At 42.7% G+C, this 24,704-nt stretch overlaps 1 protein-coding gene and 3 non-coding genes across 4 annotated transcripts; all 4 read right to left on the bottom strand.

The window, feature by feature from the left end:
* Window positions 1-340: 340 nt before the first annotated feature.
* On the bottom strand, window positions 341-24,392 carry NOP58 (NOP58 ribonucleoprotein). Its single transcript, XM_068245111.1, has 15 exons — window positions 24,234-24,392; window positions 21,532-21,608; window positions 18,374-18,426; window positions 18,060-18,184; window positions 15,209-15,345; window positions 13,689-13,753; window positions 13,439-13,573; window positions 12,129-12,274; window positions 10,680-10,806; window positions 9,053-9,216; window positions 4,556-4,690; window positions 4,254-4,315; window positions 2,757-2,911; window positions 2,544-2,665; window positions 341-978 (listed from the first exon to the last, which is right to left on the bottom strand). The coding sequence occupies exons 1-15, from the start codon at window positions 24,276-24,278 to the stop codon at window positions 928-930; spliced, it is 1,599 nt and encodes a 532-aa protein (XP_068101212.1). The 5' UTR covers window positions 24,279-24,392; the 3' UTR covers window positions 341-927.
* LOC137526247 (small nucleolar RNA SNORD11B) lies at window positions 12,466-12,550 on the bottom strand. The gene has a single exon (XR_011023088.1). It is a non-coding gene; the product is annotated as a small nucleolar RNA SNORD11B (small nucleolar RNA).
* Window positions 18,266-18,336, bottom strand: LOC137526234 (small nucleolar RNA SNORD70). The gene has a single exon (XR_011023075.1). It is a non-coding gene; the product is annotated as a small nucleolar RNA SNORD70 (small nucleolar RNA).
* Window positions 20,230-20,316, bottom strand: LOC137526233 (small nucleolar RNA SNORD70). Its single transcript, XR_011023074.1, has one exon. It is a non-coding gene; the product is annotated as a small nucleolar RNA SNORD70 (small nucleolar RNA).
* Window positions 24,393-24,704: the final 312 nt, after the last annotated feature.

Here is a 24,704-nt window from a genome sequence, read left to right as displayed (position 1 = left end):
GCTACTTAAAAACAGATAAGTGCCTACCTGCAAGAGAGTGCAAGCCCCACTTATGGGTCAAGGTGCGTTTGCAGTTTCTGGCGGAAGCTCAGCGCACCTGATTGTAGGCCATTCGGAGGCGGCCTGGCGATGGCGCTGATCCACCTTTTGCGCAATTTTTATACTATTTTCAATTAGACTTTCTTTTTTTTAATTGTACTACAGAAGCCTTCCCCTTAAACTTTTAAGGACTATTGTAAGGCCTTGTACACAAGCTAAACTAGCTTTCTAAAACCTGGAATGACAAATGGAAGTAATGAACTTACACACAAGTGCATCAATTCAAAACAAAAACAACAGATGTTGTAAAAACTATATATTGGGACAATATGATCATATTTACACAAAATAGGAAATGATCCTTTGTTTATAAATGATGAGGCATGGTATCTACGGCCAGCACTTTAGCACCAGAGTCCTGGATTTCATATTCTACCAGGACACCGTCTGTATGGAGTTTATATGTTTTCCCCGGGCACTCATTTCCTCCTACATTCCAAATGCTACTTGGAGACCCCACAAAATTGGCCTTCGACTAAGGTAGGGGATTTGATTGTGGAGGTCCTCTGAAGGACACTTTGTGACATAATTTGATCTGCTCTTCAGCACTGTGGAAATGTCAGCCCTATAAAAAAAGAAAATCGAGTGGACCACAAAGAGCTTGTGAAAGAACAAACAAAAAAAAATATATATATGTTCCATCAGATGGTGCACAATAAAATAAAACAGCAGTGTTTTACGTTAGTCTTTACAATCCTGGATATCCATGCCATAAGACTTGTCATATGTATAAAGATGCTTTGAAAAGTGCCATTAAAATTAGATCCAGTTTTTTTTAAAGCACTAAATATTAAGCAACAGTTCACAATTAAGAATTCCAAATGATATTTAATCTTCCTCCTCTTGCTTCACCTTCTTTTTCTTCTTCTTTTTAGCAGGCTGTTAAAAAAGGACACAAAAGTGTAAAAAACTAAATCTACTGAACAGCAAAATTTAACACAGATGCACGATACAATATACACCAGATTAAGAGTCAAAGAAATATCCTGCCATAGTAACCCACACTGCAAAATGTAGCCCAAACTTTTGTGGGTGAAAAAAAATGACTAGTTATAGCCCAACTTGGGCTCTTTAATACGGTGTTGAATATAGTTTGGGAAATGTGCAATGCACAAAAGTTACCACATTACATTTTGCACTACACTTTTTTAAACTGATTTCTTGGTTAGCTAAACTGACTTCCTGTGTGAATGGCAGATGCAGCTAGGTGAGATTGAACATTCCAAACTCCTCCCTCAGTTCCATCATTATCTGTGAAAGAAAGGGGCTGTGAAGGGCCACTAGCCCGTCCTTTCCTGTAAACACAGTGGCCTCCCTAAGCTGCTGCCAACAGTTTAGACCTTTAGCAATAGGAAGCTAATGGATGCAGCCTGACAGAAGACAGACAAATACTTTCAATATTTTACACATCTTGTAAATTGCAAATTGATTTAAATTTACTATAATATACATTAGAATAACAGGCAAATGGACTAGGGCTCTGCATTTTTGTTCCACAAAATCTGTCATAACTCTTCAGCCTCCGTAACGCTGCATTTGTAATCAATGAGGTGGAGTAGTGAGTTCTAGGCTGCCCCAGGATGTCCTGTGGATTGGGACTTCCCATGTAGGTATAAAGGTGGCCACTAATGATCGACTTTGTTTACCCATAATTTTCCCAACTGTAATGTACACCACTTAGATCTTTACCTAATGCCCAATATTGGTAAACTTTGTACTGTATTATAAAGACTATATGCTGATAACAGAAGATGGGCAGATCAAACTACAAGCACACAAACCAGATTAAATCAAACCCGTGCAGCAGAAAAAAAAAGTTAAGATACCCAAGAAGAGTGAAGCCTCTGGATCCTCAAGAGGCTTCCATGTCCTTGACTCCATTGCCGCTGACCAGGATCCTTAGTTCTCAGCTGCGTTCCACTCTGCGAGTACAATCAGGTCTGTTCAGTAACACAGAGCCAGTTATGGATGAGCAGCCTGGGTTTACTGCACAGATGCACTCATTCATATGGGGAGCATGGCCACGAGAACATACCCAACAAGGTTTAGTGGGTCCGTGTGTGTCAACGGTGGGGTGAGGGAGCACAGAAATCCTCTGGATTTCTGTGAACAAGAACATCCTCTATAATAATCCCCCCCATGTCCCTGCGTTCTCCTTTGTCCCTGGTTCCGTGCGTTTGGCTTACCGCACATGCGCTGCACACAGGCTAACGTTGGGACAGCAGGACAGGTGTGTGCTCGCGGGAACACGTCACGGCCATGCGCTAACCTGCAGGCAATGCGGCGGTGGCGATAGGGGGGTTGTGAGGGGAGAGGCCTAGCGGCCGTTATTGTAACGGGCCTTAGGTCTAGTTGTAAATAAGGCAGTACTGTATATAGTGAGGAGCACTATTTTAAGATATTTTCCCACACATGGACACAATAATCCCAGTAGAGACCACTACCTCAGCTGTGCTAGTTGTAGGCTCTTCTACGAAAACCTCTACTTCTTCTCCTTCCTCTCCCTCTTCCACTTTAATCTTTTTCTTCTTCTTTTTCTTTGGGGTTTCTTCAACTTCTGCTGGTTCTAACAAAAAAAAAATTGAAAAATTTTTAATTAACCCAGAATCAAGTATTTTCTGACTTTGCTTAGGACAATTGGTGTATAAAGTACCCACCTTCTGTTTCTTCTATTTTAGGTCTTTTTGATTTTTTTACTTTGATTTCAACTGGTTTCTCTTCCTCCTCCTCTTCCTCCACTTCCTCAAACTTTCGCTTCTTGGGAACTGAAGGCAAAGTAGAATCTCCAGATGGGTCATAGGTCCGCACCTCACTGAAAAAAAAATTCCATGATAAATACTTCTGGTATTAAACACCACATGTAGTTTTTGAAACATCTGTTAAATAACCACCTGAAGACTGCATTAAAATAACTTGGAAATTCTTCTGCATTGTACAAGAGCTGGAACTGCAGCCACATGTAATGCAGGGCGGAGAACACAATAAAAATCCTTTGCCACATACAGTATTACTAACATTTTGAATAATTGTTTATAAAACTTTACAATTCCCAGTCCAAAAAGATAGAGCTTAAAGTGGAACTGGAATCACCAAAAAAAAAAAAAAAAAAAAAAAAATTGTATCTGCCAAATAAAACATTTAGGCAGGGGTCACACTTACCGGCTTTCGTACGCGTTTTCTGCACAGAAAAACTGACTTCAACTGAGAACTCGTGTTAATCAATGAGCTAGGTCACACTTTAATGCAGATTTCGCATGCAGAAAAAACCTGACATCTTGCGCAATTTATCAGTTTTCTCTATAAATTACATTAGCTGTTGTAAGGTAGAGGTCACATTTGTCTTTCAGTTTTCTGAAAAGTGTAGAAACTGAAAGACAAGTGTGACCTCTGCCTTAACAGCCTTAATTACAAGACAACCTGATAATGTGTCCTGCAACCCTTAAACTGTTTCGGACAGCGGCGATTGAAAACTACGCCCTGTTTGGGAGCTATTATTGCTGCCTTGGCACAGATTTCACTCACCGCTGCCACTCTTCTCACTCCTGTCGATTGTGTTTCTCTCCCCACCGCACCTCATTTGCCCTGTTGTCGGTATTACAGCAGAGCTCTGCGAGCCGGTCAGGAGTCAATTTCAATGGCTTGACCCTGCGATTGGCTCACATTGATGACAGGGTCAGGAGCTAATGAAATTCTGTTCCTGACTGGCTCACAGAGCTCTGCAGTCATATCGTCAGCGGAGTGAGGGGCCTGCTTGATAGGTGAGTGGCGTGACAGACTAATTCGCATGTAAGCTGCGTTTTTTTGGTACCAGTAGTCTCTGGTCCTTAAGGAGTCAAAGACTGCTGGTACGCAAGGGGTTAATATCAATTAGCTTCAGTAAAGTGGAACTCTGCCTTCAAGTCACTTTATATTAGTCTTTGTGCGGTTAGTTGTATGCGGTGTTTAAAGTTTTCCAGTACAGATACAGTGTTGAGTTTCACACCACGTGGATGCTACACATGGAATGGCGGGGAGTAAAGAACATGGAAGGGGGACCCACAAGTAGGTTGGTCTAGGGGAGGAAAAAGTATAAATCCAGAGAGTTCATGACTGTTAGGCTCAACTGAATTCTGCTTCAAACCGCTTATGAATAAAAACATTTTTTTTTTAATTACCTTTTATGCTGATACTTGTCTGCTTTGGCAAGAGCTTTCCCAGTACCACTTATTCTTCTCAGCTGAGGACAGAAATAAATCAAGTCTGTTAGAGTATAGCAATTCTCTATACATTTCAACTTTAAAATACAAGCTATGAAGATTAACTAAGACAATAGAAATGTAGATGAAATGCAAAAAAGATAAACAATGCGGTCTCAGATGAGGTAGTGACTGATATTGCCCTCATAGAAATATCAGGCAATAGAAAGTAGTCATCATCATAGACCAAAACATGAATAATCACATGCTGGTATACATACCCCTTTCTCCTCTAGATTTCGAAGACGTGCTTCCAGCTTTGCCCTGGTCTCTACTCCTAGTTGAGCATTTGTATCCTCCCCAAGAGCATCATATCTGATGGCAAGAGCTGCCTTGGCTGCCAGCATCCGAGAGATCTAAGTAAAAAAAAAAAAAATAATAATTATAATAATAATAATAATAAAAAAAGCTAACACGCAGAAAGCAGTAAAACATCTAAAAGCTTTTAAGAGTTTCCCAACTACAGCAAAGTTAGCAATTAAATGTTGCATCACAACATTCCAACACATTTTCTATAATTATAAGCAATTTTTCAGAAAAGATGAACATGACTGACTTCTGTGGATCATCCCTGGTAAACTTGATTGCCTTCAGTGGATTTGTGTTTTCTCTTGCCTTATATACTCACAGGCACTTCTATTTGTGGAACACGTTGGATTTTCTCTGCTAACGGGCTAGAGAGGGGCAGGCCATAAAGAGAACACAAATACTGTTCGGAGTAATTCTTAAATGAACGTACCGTAACTATGCCACACAACCCAACAGCCTTTGGGGATATCTATTCCAGGCTTCGTCTCCATGGCCCTGACCCCCCCCCCCCCCCCAGAATTCTCAGTAAGGCACTCTAGATCAGAAACTCTTACTAGCTGTAAAGGTGCCCATACACTTGCCCGATTTACCGCCGATAGACAGCAGATTTGATCACTGTGATCGAATCTGCTGTGAAATCGATGCGCAAACGCTGACCGGTTTCCGTCCGAAACCGATCGATCCCGTCGATCTGTCCACGCGAAAAATTTCGCTCGGTCGCTGGCGGGTCGTTATCAACGTTCAAATGTCCAACGACCGATGCTAGCAGCAATACATTACCTGTTCCACCAGCGCGTGTTCCCGCGGTCCCTTCTCCGCGCTGGCTTCACTTCCTGTTAGCGGAAGTTTAAACAGTAGAGCGTCCTCTTTTTAAACTTCCCCCGACAGGAAGTAAAGTGAAGCTGGAGCCCAGAGCGGAGAAGAGACAGCGGAGACCAGGGGACTTGCACCGGCCGGATCAGGTAATGTATGTAGGGGACGGAGGTGGCAGCTTCACAGATTGTGAATCGGTTTCATAGTCTATCTGCTGGTCAATCTGGTGGCATAATCAACCATTGTATGGCTGCCTTAAGAGTTCTTAAAAATTACGAGGACAAAACCACAGACTATAACCACTTCTAAACCACTTAAAGTTGAAATCCTCTCAGAGAGATTCAGCTTGTGCTAGCCACCCAACAGTCTGAATAGCAGGATAATGCAATCCATTCAGAGGTTGACACCAACTTTATTAAAGCACACCTGATTTGAGAGGAATATGGAGGCTGACTTTTTTTTTTTTACAGTGAGACCATCAGCCATAAAATCAAAATATATTTACCCACTCGTGAGTTTATTATGTAGTCTACATCCCGACCCTGCATTGCAAGCATTCCAATGTAATCAAAGGTTTCTGCTGCAATGAATCTTATCTCAGCCAGCCTGGCTCTATTCTGGTACATTGCCAGGGAGAAGGAAGCTTGTTACCTCCCCTTCCACATTCCTGCTCCTGACCGATTGGCTCATGGCAGTTCGGGGCTTGCACAAGAGTCCAACAGGAGAAAAGCACTATACAAATGACAGTGCTCAGTGGGGAGGAGGAATGGCAAAAGATGCACCATTTCAGACAGGAGAAAAAGACATCTGGATTGGCTTCGGTCATAGGCAGTAAAGACAGAAAATGCCTGGAATAGTTTTTTCTTTATTTACTATATATAATTCACTGAAAACAAAAATGTGGACTGTACAATAAATATTATGCAAGTAGAACAAGTATTTATCTACTTATATTTGTTTTTATTTTCCTGGTATAGTATGGCTGTCCCTGCTGCTTTAACAGTGCAAATCGCCTGGCTGTCCTGCTTATCTGCCTCCAATACCCATAATACCTCCAAAATCCTCACACTTCAAGAGTGATCTAACTCTACAGCTTCTGGTCATGTTATGCGTGTAACAAAACATTTGCACTCCCCGAGGGCCCTTTTCCACTAGCAATCGCAATCAAACTCCAACGATTGCGATTCTTATTTTATAAAGTGCCAACATTACGCAGCGCTGATTTTTCATTAATTTTGTTATGCGATTTTTCATTTGCATTGAATTATCACTCAAAAAAAAAAAAAAAAAAAAAATTCGCTCCAGAAAGCAATTTGCAAATCGAATCACTATAGTGTAAAATACTTTTAAAGAGTTTAAAAATCATTATTGATTTGCAATTCAGCTGTGCAGTGGGCCCTTACTGATGGGCTATTATTTTTAGATCTAGGTCTGTAGACAGGCTTTAAATACTGTGCAAAAATTAACCACATGGATAAACATTGGGATAAATGCTCATCTCCCTCTGGTGACAATTTACAGGGATTACACTGTCTGGAAACAAACTTATACTGTAAAATGAGCCAACGGCAGGGTTATGTCTAACATTTAATTTTGCAGACTTGCAATATTTTCTAGATATAATTTAAGGGGACAACTACCCTGCAAACCACTTTCTAAATGCTTGAAAATTACCTCATGCCCAGTTCACACTATATTCTCTGCCCTGAATTATGGACTGGGCAGTGGATGACAAACATCCATTAAAATGTACACAGTACTGCTCAGCACAGTGCGCACCTGGCCTATGCATTCCGATATAGGTGAATGTGAGAAGTTGGCTAGAGTCAATAGGTCACTTCTGAACTGCTGCTGTCTTATCTGTGCCACTAATATACAGGGCTGTGGAGTCGGTACAAAAATCTACCGACTCATATTTCTCAGTTTAGGATTCTACCGCCTCCAACTCTTCTAATTTGCATATTACAATCTTGTTGATTAAAAGTATGTACAATCTGAACCAGGTTTATGGGTGATAGACAACAACTCTGTGTTCAATGTGCACAACATTCTCAGTGAACTCCCTGCAGCTCAGTGGGGAGTGCATATGCAGAGTATAGTACTACTGTGTAACAAAGTAAACCTGAGACAGATGAAATTAAAGTTTTATACATACCTGGGGCTTCCTCCAGCCCCCTTCAGGCTAATCAGTCCCTCACGGTCCTCCGCCACCTGGATCTTCTGCTGCCAGTCTGGCGTAGCGCGCATGCATACACTCCCACCGCCGGGAGCGTACTACACCTGCGCAGCACTATTGTGCAGGTGCAGAATGTTCCTGGCTGTGGGAGCGGCATGCGGCCGGACTGCGCTGACTGGCTGAATTACCAGGACTCATAGCAGAAGATCCAGGTGGTGGAGGTGGGCAGTGAGATACTAATTAGCCTGAATGGGGCTGGAAGAAGCATCAAAAAACTTTTTTCATCCTTCTCAGGTACCATTTAAAGTGGATCCGAGATGAACTTTTACTCCTTGCATAATTGTGTTCCTTACATATAGTTTATAGGGTAGTCCTCAAGCCAAATACTTTTTTTGTTTTAATACCCTAATTTCCTATAAACTAAACAAACCACACCCACAGCTTCTCCAGAGTGCCTTGGCGCTTGCAAGGGATTGTGGGATTTCAGTCTGGGCAGGTGAAAAAGGTGTTACTAGCTATAGATTTCAGAGGCAGAGTTTTCACAATCTGAGAGCTGCAGTGCAGATACAGATCAGTTGCCTGTGTAATGGAGGAGATAAGAGTGGAGTTTTCACAGAATATGCAGATTAGCATGCCTAGATACAGATAAGCTTGCCTGTGTGTGTAATTGTGTAATAGTGACAAGCAGAAAACATGTCTACTCCCATTGTATCACAGGAAAAAATATTAATATACTGTTGAAGCTGTTTGAAGATAGATTTGCTGTGTAAACTATCTAAACTTTAGATAAGATATATAGACAAGTCACTTGTTATATTTAGTTTTTCATCTCGGATCCGCTTTAATTCGTAGTCACCAAAGCAAATTTTAACATATCAAATTATTTGATTTCATGAGCATAAATCAGAATCAACGCCGGAATTATTGCCATCTCATTGACCATCTATATTAGTGACACGGCTACACATCAGGCTTTATAGTTACAGCATAGATGTTATTTAGTATATATAAGATTCCTGTGTACACATTATATATACAGTCACAATCAGATGTGTATATCGGACTTTAAAAATACGGGGACTGCTTTATTGAAGCAGCACAAGTAACTAATTTTGATTGGTTTATTTCATTTTTTGTGTGGACTAAGCACAGCTATTACTGTATGTATAAATTATTTATGATGACTATTATCTGAGAAATAGAAAATGTTATCATATTTTCTATTTTAATTACAATTTAAATTCATTAGGAGTTGGAGCCGGTGCGTTTTTTCCAGACTCCGACTCCAGGCACCCAAAATTGCCCCGACTCCACATCCCTGCTAATATGCATGGTACATTACTGTACAGACTCCTAGTTCACAGATACATCCTCCCAGCTGTTTCTGAATATCTTAACACTTTCTAGCAATAAGACTCACCTTGCCCTTATTTTTTGGTGTAGTCTGTCCAACTAGGGAGGCATGGTAAATCAGACCATATTTAGGAGTGTCCTTCCTGGTCTTCAGGGCCCTGAATAATGCCTTTTCTGCACCCAAGATCTGCACGGTGGAAGCTGGGTGTTTTGCCAGATTTAGAAGGGAGCCTGGAAGGTAAACAGACAAGACTACTCAATTACCCACTACTAATTTTGTTTCCTTTAACGCTTGTTTAAAAGTAAAGAATATCACACTTGGGGAAAAAAAATTGAAAATGCCTTCTGTTGCTCAAGATGATAGTATAATAGTTGAGGGCCAGGAGAATTTGAATCTTGGCTCTTCCTTTTAAGTAAGAAAGCACCTTATTTACTGAGCATTGCTTGGGCAAGACTCCCTAACACTGCTACTGCCCACTGAGCCTGTAGCTCAACCGCTTGGAGTCCATCAGGAGAAAAGCACAATATAAATGGTATTTGTCTTGTGTGTCTGAATATCACAATTTTCATGATGTAGATTGAATGCATCAACAATTCTGTTTGCACAGCTGTCCCTGGGGGATCGCTAAATGATGACACGCAATCCTTTGTGACAAGCAGTACAGCCAAAATAAGATAAAAAATGGTTTGTTTCAAAAACAGTGACGCAATGTGAGGTATTGAATGCACTGCCTATATGTGAATATACTGTTGGGATTAAAAGACTAAGGCCTCGAATTCATCATTGTCTTTGAGATAACTTTTTCCAGTTTGTTAAAATTACCAAATTCGAAGTTTATCGATTTCTAGTTGTATTCATCAAGCTTTTTCCGCATTCGGTGTGAATTCAATAAAATATCGATAACGTGTCAATGTTTGCATTTTACAGCGGTAATTTAACACAAGGTCTTAAGATTCCCATGGAATTGTGGGTAAAAGGTAGTCCTTTGAACACTACGTAGCAACATTCTGAATGTGGATTAACACCTGGACCAGGTGTCTGGATGTGGCTTGGGCCAATCCCACAATTTCGCCAGCAGCAGCTTGAGAGGAGCCTTTTCTAAAACAAATATAGTGCAGTTAGAAAATTAGTTAACCCTGGCACTGCCTGTGTTCTCTTACAAGATGATTCAAGAGAAATGCAGATGTCCTGTTATTGCAAATAAATCCATTCTCTTGCAAATTGATATGGTTCTAGACCGTATTCTTGCCCTTCTGCGCCTTTGAATCACTCTCAGCTGATACATAACCACGTCAAATGGCTCCATCTTTTCTGTCAGCAATGATCTGACAGGAATAAACGACAGAGCAGTGAAGGAGATAACTAATCCTAAATGTAACACTAAACCACGCCCACTTTCATGAATTGCACTTTCTGTTTTATCGCATCATTACAGAATTATTACCGAATGCTTGCTAACAGCTGTAGATACATTTTATGAATCCTGAAATCAACTTAACGAATTTGGTATTTTACCAAACTGTCGTTAACCAATTCGATAAGTCTTGATGAATCGAGGCCTAAAAGATAAAACTGTAGGCAATTCTCTTTACTCATATGAAAATTAAAGAAGGCATACATCGCTGTATATAAAATCATAATAAGGCGTTGTGAGAAGCAAAAGACCTTGTAGATAAGTCAGAACTAAACTTACCTGCGTGGGCTATAAGTCTGGCACCAACTAATTCTCCTACCAAAATAGTGAGGTTGGGGGCTATTGCCATCATTCGGTTCTTAAGATAATCATACAGTTGTGTCCTATACTCTGAAATCTCTATCACCTGCAACCATAAAGAAATAAATCAATCTTCACAAGTAATACACACACAAAAAAATATTAAACACATCATTTCACAAATATATGGTAACAGCAGGTATACACAAGACATTTGTAATAGAGATGTTGTGAGATACAATTAACACCCTAAACTTAATGTGTTCTAAACAAAAAAGTACTCTGTTCTTGTAAACAAAAAAGTGATTCAATAAAGGAAGGGGGTGTATACTTAAAGTGATGAAGACTCAATCCCTTGGGTGACAGTTTGGGGACAGAGTTCTGCTAAGGCAGGAGGAACAACACTGTGGCTTCGGGGCAGAGGGGTTAGGAGAACATAAGGTGTGTATGCACCTTTATGAGGCTGCATGTTTATTCTTAGACTAGAGAAATGGCCAATGAGAAGCAAATAATTGTGTGTTAATGCAGATTTATGCAAATTGTGTGCAAATTTATGCAGCTTGAAAATGGACTGATTGAATCCCACCAAATTGTAATTCAATTGGCTAATTTTCATGCTGCCTACATTTGCGTAATCATGCATCAACTTGGAATTGTTTGCATCTAATTTTACCGCCGCTAGTCAAAACAGCCGGGTAAGTGGCTTTTTAAGTTTCCGCATCATTTCAGGTTCCCTTTAGCTTGTGTTAGGATCATGCAAAGAAGTCGACATGTAGTTTTAAAGTAATGATGCAGGCAGAGGGTGATGTTACAGTCTTCCATCACTTCAGTGGTACCTTTCCTTTAAAATATGCCAAATCACAAAGTAGGACTGGATGTTAACCATATTTTGGAATAGCCAAGGAAATGCAAATAATTCTGAGTTGATGTAAAGGTTTGTGCTAATTTTAGAGAAATTCATGACGTATGAACAGAGCCGGGACAAGGTCCTCCAGCACCCATGGCTGAGACACCAAAGTGCGCCCCTCCATCCCTCCCACCCCAGCCGTCACACACTGATTGCTATTAGACTAAGAGGCGCCACAGGGCCCACAACCTCCCCAACACCTTAATATCTAGTTATCTGGCTGCAGTCACTGCTATGTATCCCCTTTTCTTATTTCTTTCTGTTTCAAACACAATTAGGAATGACAGCTGAATGAATTCTGCGCCCCCCCCTACACTGCGCCGAGGCTGGAGCCTCTCCAGCCTATGCCTCGGCCCGGCCCTGCGTATGAAAATGAACCAATACATTTGAAGCAGTAGCACAATTCATACATTTTCAAACTGAATACATTTCCATAAAATTAGCACCAGAATTGATTTTAAATCTGAATGACTCATCTCCTTGCCCATCCTTATCCATTATTGTATTAGGGTGAGGCTCACCTGATCACAAAGATGCAAGATATTATTTATATCCTCTTCAGACACTTCTGTACCCATTGAAATCTCTGCAGCAGCTTTAACCTCAGTTTCCACCTCCTCTGGGAGGATCTCAGAGAGATCAAATGTTGCAAAGTTGACTCTGTCACCTGTTAGAAAGTAAAGAAGATACTGTTAAATGACTACAGTACTATACAGTATTTCAAACATCCGGGGCTTACTTTTTATTTTAAATACTAACTACTGACTAGTCCAAAAAGTGAAATCACTGCAGCATACCATCAGCGATAAGGTCCAGAACACAAATTAGGCATGTTGCTGGCAGTTATCCTGTAATATAACCTGGTCTCAGATGAGGTAGTGACTGAAAATTGCCTTCATGGAAATATCCGGCAATAAACATAAATCATCATCACTGACCAGAAGAGAACTACCGCTGACAATACCCATCCTACAGCCCCAAGTAAAGAGGTAGGTGTGCTTTAGTTCACCCAAAATATGATCAACATTACACAATCCCCAAAACTGACCTTTTGCTAATACTAATGAATCTCTACTGTTATATCTGACAAACTACACTAACCAATAGCAATGATATATACAGCTCAGGATGTAGAGTCGCAGCAGTTTGTTCCCCTGATGTTGCATCAAATAAAATAGCCCTGGGAACGGTTTGATTTCATTGTGGCCTTTGGAGTGGCAATAAGCACTGGCATTACTTCATAAATATCCCATTTCATCTTAGTGTTGCCTAAGCCACTTGGTCTGTATACCATGTATTAGAAATCTAAGGCACCAGACAGAAAATAAGATCTGTGTCCAGGCAGTCTTGGACAGCAAGGAGTTTGCAGACATTTGTCAAGCAAGTTCAGCTTTAAAGCTAAAGTTGTCTGAAACTACTGTTGCCAGGTAACTGTTTAGGAACCGCAATATGCTTCAGTTGAGACTATTCATGCTGATTTAGGCTGACTTGAGACTAATGTCCAGTGGCTGCCAGTTTATCAGGTCAAAAACTAGTAGGCTATTAACTAGTTTCAATGCAGCAAAAAGTTGCATAGAAAGTCCGAACTAAAGCACATCTCTGTTTAGGAAAGCAGGCATACATAAGGGCCTCTGTGGCATACATAATATTAGTGCTGCGCTAGCCAAGGTGGCAGGACATTTATACACATGCCAGAATTTCAATCATAATCACGATCAATCCTTTTGTGAGACTAAAATCTTACATGCGTATGAGGCTTCAACTATACAAAAAGAAATTATGTGCCCAACATTTGTATTAGTATTGTATGCAGCACATGAATTCAACTTACCAACGGCACGAACACACTTGCAGTATGCCAAATTGTCTGTGATTATTTTGCCAAGCTCAGGAAAATGCCATCCATACCACTCTCTGCAGCGCATTATATAGTTGTTCAACTCTTTATCTAGATCATCTAGAAGGGCTTGAGAGTTAAGAAAATACACGATTAATGTTACAATAAAAAAAAAAAAAATCTAAATTCGGTAACAATGCTATACATTATAGGATCTTCTATGGGATGCAATAAAACTACTTACATATAGCTTGCACAATCATGGTGTCCACTTTGTCAGGGCTGAACTTTAGTTTGTATCGAGAAAGGCTGTATATAAAAATAAAAATTCCACAATTACCAATAGTGACAGCGTTGTATTGCGAACAGGCCCATAGACTTGTAGAGCCAGCAGGTGGACAGGCAACATTATTCTGCAATGAAACTGAGCAATGTAAACTATAGCCCTTAATGTTAGAAAAAAAATGCAGTCAAAGGTGGTTCTGTTATGGAAATTGTAACTCAACTTCCTAAGTTGACCCAAATAATTCAGAGAACCTGAAATGAAAATTTGAAAGGTCCGTCTTCCCCATCAGGCAGCAAAAGGTTGTAGGGCATTTCATTAGTAGTTAAAGCTGAAATATGATTATAAAAAAAAAAAAAAAAAAAATTTGCTTGCCTGGGGCTTCTCCCAGCCCCTTGCAGCCTCCCTGTGCCCACACGGTCTCTGAACGATTCTCCGGTCCCTTGCCAAGGCTCCATTTGACTGCCGACTTACAAGTTGATGGCCACTGCACCTGCGTAGCCTTGGCCACATGCGTCCTCATTCGCGCTCCAGTCGCCAAAAGAGTACTGCGTCTGACGTTCCCGGCTAGGGGAAAGCGAATGAGGATGTGCGGGTGCAGTGGACGGCGATGTGCAGTTAAAAAACAGAGCCGCGGCAGGACACTGAAGAATCATTCAGAGATGGAGCTGGCACAGGAAGGCTGGCAGAAGCCCCAGTCTTTTTTTAAAATCATTTTAGTTTCACTTAAGGTTAGAAATCGTCAAGATTTTGGATGCGGGAAGGGATCAGGCTTCTGAAGTACTGAAGAGACTCTGAAGCAAGTCTAAATTCTCTTTAACTTGTATTTCTGTCAAGGACCATAACGCCGCTATCCCGCAGCAAAACGAGGGGTTTATACCCCCCAAATCCCCCCTGCAAGATCCACGACTTTCTTGGTCGTGGATTTTGCTCCACATGGAGGCAGAGCTATGAGCTGCAGCTCTGCCTCCATGCGCGTCAATCGCCACACGGATCTCTCCCCCGCCCCCTCTCTGTGAAGGTAGATTGAGAGGCGGCGATCAGTGGGGATTGACGCGCTGAGAGGCAAAGCTACAGCCATTAGCTCTGCCTCATTCAGGAAGCGCTCTCCGGACAAAAGGAGAGGGGATTTGGGGGTTATAAACCCCTCGTTTTGACGCGGGATGGTGGCAGATTAGCAGGGATTATTATTATTTATTTATAAAGCGCCAACATATTCCGTGGCACTGTACAATGTAAGAAAAACAAGGGATACATAACTCCTTGGGTTATGGTCCTTGACAGGTATACAAGTTAAAAAAGAATTTATACTCGCTTCAGTCTCTCTTTAAAACACAAAAAAGTAAAAATATCACTGAAGCACTTCAGAAATCCACTTCACTGGATATGCTAACCATATCCAGTGCTGGTGGTATTATTATGCCATCAACAATTTAAAGACTTATTCCAACTGATACACACATGGGAAAAAAATATTTTACCTATGTGCCAAACCAAGGGACATCGCAGACATTTCACGAGTAGAAAGTCCTGTAATAAGGCCATCCATCTGATTTCGGATACCTCTCATCAGTTCTGTCACCATTGTGCTATGAACACAGCTGATGTTTACTTTGTCCTGCAAAAAGCAGCAAGAGTGCACCATTAATCTACATTCAATAGTTGTCATCCTATTCAGCCCTTTATACTTGGATTGGATGATCACAAACACCCATCCAGGCTAAATTCTTTCTGGCTCATCTCTGCACGGCAGCACTATAATAGTATAGTCACATTGCATTGGCTGAACTGTGAGATGTCACCAGAGTTCCCAAAAACCCCCCCCCCCAAAAAACCACACAATTCAAGGGCCAATCAGACTTACAAAAACTAACTAGATATGAAATATTAACTCTGCTGATTTAATCAATGGAAACCTGAAGCAAAAGTAATATGGAAGGCTGCCATCTTTAGTACATTTAACCACCCTGGCGTTCTATTAAGATCGCAAGGGCGGCTGCGGGAGGGTTTTTTTTAAATAAAAAAAAAAACTATTTCATGCAGCCAACTGAAAGTTGGCTGCATGAAAGCCCACTAGAGGGCGCTCCGGAGGCGTTCTTCCGATCGCCTCCGGCGCCCAGAATAAACAAGGAAGGCCGCAATGAGCGGCCTTCCTTGTTTTGCTTACATCGTCGCCATAGCGACGAGCGGAGTGACGTCATGGACGTCAGCCGACGTCCTGACGTCAGCCGCCTCCGATCCAGCCCTTAGCGCTGGCCGGAACTTTTTGTTCCGGCTACGCTGGGCTCCGGCGGCTGGGGGGACCCTCTTTTGCCGCTGCTCGCAGCGGATCGCCGCAGAGCGGCGGCGATCAGGCAGCACACGGGGCTGGCAAAGTGCCGGCTGCGTGTGCTGCTCTTTATTTGATGAAAATCGGCCCAGCAGGGCCTGAGCGGCAGCCTCCGGCGTTGATGGACGAGCTGAGCTCGTCCATACCGCCCGGCTGGTTAAAGGAAACCTGAAGCAACAGGTACATGGAGGCTGCCATATTCATTTCCTTTTAAACAATACCAGTTGCCTAACGGGTCCTGCTGATTTTTTTGCCTGTAGTAGTGTCTGAATCACACACCTGAAACAAGCATGCAGGTAATCTTGTCAGAAACAAATCTGCATGCTTGTTCAGGGTTTATGGCTTAAGTATTAGAGGCAGAAGATCAGCAGGACAGCCAGGCAACTGGCATTGTTTAAAAGGAAATAAATATGGCAGCCTCCATAACCCTCAGTTCAGCTTCATTTTAAATCCTTTCCGATCCACTGTTGGACTAAGAGTGCTCCCCAGCTCCTGATGTAAGACTATGTCTGACAAGCAGCAATATGGCTGCTGTTGGAGGCGCCGGACAAAAATCAGACATAGCAGCAGCCCCTTCAGATTAAAGTACCGGAGGTGATCCCCTGCAGCACGACGGTATATAAATATTATGTGGGCACATTGTGCTCCCTGGTCGTCCCTGCTGCTGGGTTAATGAATGGTTCACCCAATCAGCTCCTCCAGGCACAGCATGGCAACAACAACCACGCCCCCACAAAGATGAAACCTTTAAAGAGACACTGAAGCGAGAATAAATCTCGCTTCAGTGCTTATATTCAGCAGGGGCATGTGTGCCCCTGCTAAAACGCCGCTATCCCGCGGCTAAACAGGGGTCCCTTCACCCCCAAACCCACCCCTGCAAAATCAACAACCAACTTGGTCGTAGATTTTGCTGCTCTTGAGGCAGGGCTAACCGCTGCAGCCCTGCCTCTCAGCGCCGTCTATTAGCGGCGCATTGCCGCCTCTCCCCCGCCCCTCAGCGAAAGAAAGACTGAGAGGGGCGGGGGAGAGGCGGAGATACGCGCTGACAGACACGCGTGAGGCAGGGCTGCGGCAGTTAGCCCTGCCTCTATGCGGAAGAGATCCCCCGCTGCACGGAGGGGATTTGTGAGGTAAGGGACATCCGTTTAGCGGCGCGATAACGGCAGTTTAGCAGGGGCACGCATGCCCCTGCTGAGGTCTGAAGCTAGATTTATTCTCGCTTCAGACTCTTTAACCCCCCTGGCGGTTTGCAAAAAATCCACCAGGGGGCAGCAAATCTTTTTTTTAATTTTTTTTTTTCTTTTCATGTAGCGAGACAAAGTCTCGCTACATGATAGCCGCTGCTCAGCGGCATCCCGCCAGCCCCTCCGATCGCCTCCGGCGATCGGAGATCCCATTCAAAGAACGGGATCTCCTGGAGGGCTTCCCCCGTCGCCATGGCGACGGGCGTCATGACGTCACGACGTCATTGGGAGTCCCGGCCTACCCCTTAGCGCTGCCTGGCACTAATTGGCCAGGCAGCGTACGGGGTCTGGGGGGGGGGGGGGAGCCGGCGCGGCGAGCGGAGGCAAATAATCGCCGCAGAGCGGCGGCGATCAGACTGCACACGCAGCTAGCAAAGTGCTAGCTGCGTGTTGCAAACCAAAAAGTATCCAAATCGGCCCAGCAGGGCCTGAGAAATCCCCCTGCGCGGCATAGCCCGTGCTCAGCACGGGCTTACCGCCAGGGAGGTTAATGCTGGCGATGACGTGGTTGATCTAATTTGATTGGAAGGATTAAACCAAAATGCAAACAAAGTCATGAGATATTTAATTGCGTGTTTAGTAATAATAGTATACAGAACATTCATAGTGATATTCTTATTTTCAAATTTAAGGGCTGAATTTTTTAAGACTGAATACTTTAATCCATAGTTATTTCCTTTAATTGGCAAGGGATGTTTTCTGAGGCAGAGAATCAGTCAATCTTCATGCTTTTTTAAAATCATATTTTCCAACCATTACCTTGATAACGCCCCCAAGTTTGGCATCTGCAATTGCTAGTTGCTCATGTGCTTCCTTTGCAGCTATTTTTTTAAGGACTTTCTTCAGGTTTTTGCTGATTTTTCCCTCCACCAGAGCTGTTGCCGCTGTGAAAATGTAGGAAAAGAAACATATTTGTTAACATTCCATGTTCCAGGTAATATTAAATGCACACAGGTAGAAAGGAGTGCCTCAGTGGTAGTGACGAAGTTTACGTTACATCATTTTGATTCATGTAAACAAAGATCCATCACTGGCAACTGACAAACTTTAAATGTACAGTACAGAATATTTACCAGCTAAGGCCTCTGTTGTGTCTTGGAACTTCTCAAAGTGTTTTAACTTTACGCTATAAGGAAAAGAAAAACATTAATAGGATATTACCAAGTACCTACGTTCATACTGGGTCATTTTATATTTGAGAATATACGGTATTCAACCAAAACTTGAATAGGTTTCTTATGCGTGTTCTCCTGGCCCATGGAACAATGGCATTGTGCACGGAGGAAAAAAAAAAAGTCACGCATGAGTGATTTCTACTAGGCATGCACATGCCCAGTCTGGATGCAGTTGTCCAAAGTAGCTAGCAGACAGAAAATGAGGAACCCTGCACTGGAACGGTGGGCTCTACAGAGAACCAGGAAGCCTCTGGAACATCTAGAGATTAGGCTCTCAACCAGTGGTACACGTACCGAAGGGGGCAATTGGGCTTTAAAGCGTAACTGTCAAGCATAAAATCAAATCTTTATTTTTATCTGGTAAACAAGTAATAAGGATGCTAACCAGACAATTCAAAAGTTACAAATCACTTACTTTTGTTGCTAATAAAAAGATCATTCCCAGTTTACCTGGCTCTTATCTGGTACATTGCCGCACAAAGGAAGTTGCAGGGGGGGGGGGTGTTGGAGTGCGAAAGCCGGCGGCTTCATCTATTACATTGCCGCCGGCTATATTTAATGAAATTAAGCAAGTTGTTATACATTTGGCCGCAGCGAGACGGCCGTAAAATACATTGTCCACACTTCGGGTTCTGGCCGTAACATATATAAGAGATTCCGGTATACACATCATATATACACTCACAATCAGATGTGTATATCTGACTTTAAAAATACGGGGACTGCTTTATTGAAGCAGCACAAGTAACTCATTTTGCTTGGTTTATTTCATTTTTGTGAACAGCACAGTTTTTACTGTATGTATAAATTATTTGTGATCACTATTATCTGAGAAATAGAACATTTTATCATATTTTCTATTTTAATTACAGTTTAAATTCATTAGGAGTCGGTGCATTTTTTCCCCGACTCCAGGTACCCAAAATTGCCCCGACTCCACAGCCCTGCTATTTACTATATAAAACTCACTGAAATCAAAACATGGACAGTGCAATACATATGTTATGTACGTAGAGCAAGTATTTATCTATTTATATGTGTGTGGTTTTTTTTTAGATAATATAGCTGACAGCCTTTCTTTTGATGCTTATACACACGTACAACTTTTCCACCCAATTATGGCCAATAATTGAGCAGGTGCACAGGCAGCAAATGACTAGACGACCAAATGACAACAGGCAATTTGCCTATCCAACCGACCAGCGTACGGAGAGGTATCGGCGCAGGAGATTTAGGCGCAGGATACAGCCGGTACAGTCGTTGCACAAGTTCCCGGCCATGTTAAATACGAATCCACCTCCAGGCCTCAATTGCAGGAAGCCAAATTATTGTGTTTTAAAAGTAACTTCAGCTCCGTCTTCTGACGGCGCCTAAATTACTCCCTATGCGCTGCTATAGCCGTAATTTCTATTACGGCCTATGGTGGCGCCGGCTGCGCCCAAGTCTCCTGCGCTGGATTAACACGGTTCAAACCGACCGTCATGCAGGTTGGCCACGTGTGTACAAGCCGTTTGAACAACTTGTTTTTTGTATATGCGGATATGGCGCGCGTTAAGTACTTACATTAGTTGTTTAGTTGGTCAGCGCGTGTGAACGTACTTATATAAACAACAAGGCGTGTGGATAGTCATGTTGAGCAGTTGGTTGTGCATTAAGTTGCATTTGTGTACAAGCCTTTATGTAGTGAAGTATATCAAAATATGCTTTAGGAAATTATAATCCTATATAAACAAACCAAATTTCAGCACAGTATATAGGTTGTTGCCTCAGTGGTAGTGACGAAATTGTGTATAATCATCATTATTCATTTAACAATGAATACATCATTGGCAACATGACTAGTAAAAAAACAAAACAAAAAAAAACAGAAAGAAGCATGGTCAAGTTAAAGCGAATCCGAGATGAAAAAATAACTGTAACAAGTAACTTGTCTATATATCTTATCTAAAGTTTAGATAGGTTACACAGCATATCTAGCTGCAAACAGCTTCAAAAGTTTATGATTATTTATTCCTGTGATACAATGAGGGCAGCCATGTTCCGTTTGTCACATTGTCACAGGCTGAGGGCTGGAGATGCTATCAGCTTGCCTGTGTGTAAATCCATTCCCCTCTCCTCCCCTCTGCATTAAATGGCTAGTAACCTCCTCCTGCCCAGACTGAGCTCCCATAAGCCCTTGCTACCGTGCCAAGGCACAAAGGAGCTGTGGGTGGGGCTTGTTTAGTTTATAGGGAATTGGAGTATTAAAACAAAACAAGTATTTGGCTTGAGGAATGCCCTATAACCTATAAGGAACACAATTATGCAATGAGTAAAAGTTTATCTCGAAACCACTTTAAAGTGGATCCGAGATGTACTTTTACTCATTGCATAATTGTGTTCCTTTCCTATAGTTTATAGGGCATTCCTCAAGCCAAATACTTTTTTGTTTTTGTTTTAATACTCCAATTCCCTATAAACTAAATAAGCCCCACCCACAGTTTTCAGACAGCCTTGGCAGTAGCAAGGGCTCATGGGAGCTCAGTCTGGGCAGGAGGAGGGGGAGGTATTACTAGCCAGAGATTTCAGAGGCATGGGGAGGAGGGGGGGGGGATTTAGGTTTTTTTCAGTCTGAGTGCTGATGATGCAGATAAGCCTGCCTCTGTGTAATGTTTACAAACAACATGGCTGCTGTTGTATCACAGGAAGAAATAATCATATTCTATTAAAGCAGTATGCAGACAGATTTGCTGTTTAAACCATCTAAACTGTACATAAGATATATAGACAAGTTACTTTATAGTTAGTTTTTCATCTCGGATCTGCTTTAAACAACTATAATAATAATCCGAACATTTATATAGTGCTTTTTTCCTGTTGGACTCAAAGCGCTCAAGAGCTGCAGCCACTGGGACGCACTCAAGAGGCCACCCTGCAGTGTTAGGAAGTCTTGCCTTGAACTCCCTACTGAATAGGTACTGACTCTAGCCAGGATTCGAACCCTGGTCTCCCATGTCAAAGGCGGTGCCCTTAACCAGTACACTATGGCTGTGAAAGTAAGATTTATTATAACTTACACTTTATTTGCTTTCTCAGGAGTCTCAAATTCTTTCCATATACTATCTACTTCTTGCAGCTTGCTCTCATCCAGGACCTGATACAAGGAACAAAGGAAATGTTTTTGAGGTTAAGGTTTGATTGAACCCATAAAAAAAGATTACATTTTGTTGTTTGTGTACTTAATGCAAAGCTGTAGGGACCAAAAGTTATGTACATACCTCCTTAGAAGGAAGCCTCTGGGTAAGCCAGAAGCTTTTCCACACGTTCCTGAGCCCCACCACTGCTTGCCGCTATACTACTACTTTGCAGCTGTGCTCCTATCTGTTTACAACTGTGGCAGCACTGTGCAGGCGCACCAACAGCCCGCGATTGTGCAGTAGCACGGAGCCACTTGTGCAGTGTAAAAAGCCATGTACTAGCTGATCCATGCTACTGTGCAGGTTGTCAATGTGCCTGCGAGAGCAGCCTTGCTCGTACACAGACCGGAGCACGGCCACATGAACCTATTCACAAGCCTTTGTCAAAAAGGTTTTAAGGTCCCAGTGCTGGACTGCTATTTTGAGGGGGATTATTCAGAGACTTCCCTCTACTGGAGGTAACTATTGTGTTTTTTTTCCTTTCTTCAGAGAAGCATACTTTTCATTGACAATTCACGCTTCGTGTACAAGAGCGGTGTGAATTTTCCCTTTTTCCAGTGAATGTCACACCCACCGTAAACAAAGCCTTTGGGTATTTATTGGCATATGAAATGCATTTTATTTGTCAAGGCCCACTTCCTCAAGTTATGTGCTAAAACGGCTGAAACCTCCTGCAATATGAGTCCCCTTTTGAAGATGAACTGGGTCTTGAAATTGCTAATCTAATGCTTGCAGTAGCCTCCCCCATCCCTCCTATTACTACAGCATGCACCTTGGAGAGCAACTACTGAAGATACAGAGACCCAAATGGGTGACTGATACTGGAACCAAAACAGTAGGGATGATCAATGAGATTAATATTTCAGAGTTTATGCAGGATTATGTGCGCGCACCCTGTGGATCAACTCGCCCCCAGCAACATCCAATCCCATTGTGCACACTGATTCCCCGTATGTCTCGTGACCTCAAGCAAGCACCGCTCCATTGTCTTAACGCCGCCCCCCACCCCCCAGCAACAGAACGCCTTGCCAGCTACACAGTTGACTTCTTTATGGCCCATACTCACGGGCTACAAATGTCGCCGCAACACGCGGCACGCGCGTTGCAGCGACAGGTCGCCCGTGAGTATGCGGCGTTGCACGGGCGCACACCCTGAACCGTCGCTGATGTCGCCGGGCGATTGGAGCGGTCAATCGCCTGGCGACAGTCGCCGCCGCAACTGTCGCTAGTCTGCGTGAGTACGCGGACTAGCGACAGCAACCTCCATTGAAGTATACGGAGGTTCCGGCGGAGGGAGGAGGAACGTCGGCGACAGCTTCCGTCGCACCGCTAGTGCCTCTTCCGCGTGTGCACGCGGAGGGACCTGGCGAGGAGCTGTCGCCGGCCTGCCTGTCGCCCACACGCTCACGTGTGCTGGCGACAGGCCCTAGAAGTTGCCCGTGAGTATGGGCCATTACTGTCAGCCTGGTCCAACGATGTCACCAAAGGTTAGTTACCCACCGGGAAAAAGAGGGTACAACAAATATGAGCTTGGAGAAGCTTGAGAGGCAGTAGAGGATAGAGTGGCCTGGCATGGTCCATGGGGTTGCAAAGATTTGGACCCAAATGAATAGCGACTTAACTAAGGGAAGGGGGAATTAGCCCCCCAGGCATTATGATTATTTTCAGATATAGGGTCTTAAAGCCGTGCAACTTTTATACAAGCTTTTAGACCCTAAAAACAATAAACAAAACATTTCACATAGTGATCTGCAGCAACTCCTGCATATAAGTCACTCAGGCACGGATTAGCGCTCTGAGCTGTGGATTTCTGCCCCGAGCCTGACTATTACCACAAAAGAGGATAAGGTTAGGCACCACCAGGGGTGGGTTCTGTGTGAGAGTAGGGAAAAGTTAGGTCATCATAAAATATTTGTAGATTACTGTATTATGTCAAGTGGTAGAATGTGTGTATTTACTGATATTCTACTACCACTATCCAACAGACAATATATTGTGAACGGAGCTATCCTACAAACACTGTATGATGAATGGATAGGCACTGTATTTTATTTTGCTGGTTAAACTGTCAATCTTAAATAAAAGTATACTATTGTATCAATGATAATTGAACACCAGTTGACAGGTCTATACTTGTATGAGGTCTTATTTTATCCCTGCAGACAAAGTTGGAATAGCTGAAAAGCACGCCAAGCAACAATCAGTACAAATTGCAGTTTGCTTAATACACATACAACTTATACTATACATATACCAAAATTAGCATGCTAGTATAAACTTTAATTAGAGTAAAATAATCAGACACTTCATTCAAAGTTAACTTAAAATACATTCAAAATCCGCACAATGTGATGTAAGAAAATTCGATTTAGGTGAAAAGTACAACGAAATAAACATTAACAACATTAATAAACAACATCTGCATCAGTTAGTCAAGCAGTAGTGCAGGAACTCCATGCAAAGCCACGTTACTGCAATGCAACTTTTGCAGGTCCGCCATGTGGCGCCGCGTGACCCCCTACAACTCGGCCCATGTGCCATCCCCATTCATACAGCACTCATTGCAGTGTAATCCCCGTTACCTTAAATATGGCGTAGCCCGCCGCAGTCTCAAACAGCACCAGCATGATTGAGCCGCGATCCCTGCCGAATTCTGACCCAGAACGCAGCAGCACCAGCCACCGAACCCGCTCTACGTAGACACGTGTTGCCACAGCCCCTCACTGCGCATGCGCAACAAAATTCCCATCCCCTCTTACACGCCACTTCCTCTACATTGACCACCCTTCCTGATTCGTCATTGCTTGCTTGCTTCTTCTCGCGTGTTGATCAGTGGGAAAGAGCTAAGATGTCAGCGAGAAGAAGAGCATGTCACAGTTTGGTTAATATGGCTGATAGTTAGAAAGAAATAATTTGTAGATATACTTGTGCTCTGCTGGTTTGTGTTTACAGCATTTTTGGTGGTCATTTCCAACGTGTGGCACATCCAGGGCATCTCACCAGCAGCAATAATCCTTCTACATGCGGCATCTCCAGTAGTAAGCTGCAGCCAT

Source organism: Hyperolius riggenbachi, chromosome 7, assembly GCF_040937935.1.
Source record: "Hyperolius riggenbachi isolate aHypRig1 chromosome 7, aHypRig1.pri, whole genome shotgun sequence".
Classification (NCBI taxonomy): Eukaryota; Metazoa; Chordata; class Amphibia; order Anura; family Hyperoliidae; genus Hyperolius; species Hyperolius riggenbachi.
This window is presented reverse-complemented; position numbering and strand designations above follow the sequence as displayed.

What these genes read in the sequence shown, in the direction of transcription:
- NOP58 (XM_068245111.1), bottom strand. Translation starts at nt 24,278, where the DNA reads ATGCTGGTGCTGTTTGAGACTGCGGCGGGCTACGCCATATTTAAG. An exon ending in CACAACAGAGGCCTTAGCTG is followed by an intron (nt 18,185 to 18,373) that starts GTAAATATTCTG and finishes ACATTTTCACAG; the next exon opens with CGGCAACAGCTCTGGTGGAG. An exon ending in TCTTGCATCTTTGTGATCAG is followed by an intron (nt 10,807 to 12,128) that starts GTGAGCCTCACC and finishes TTATGGTTGCAG; the next exon opens with GTGATAGAGATTTCAGAGTA.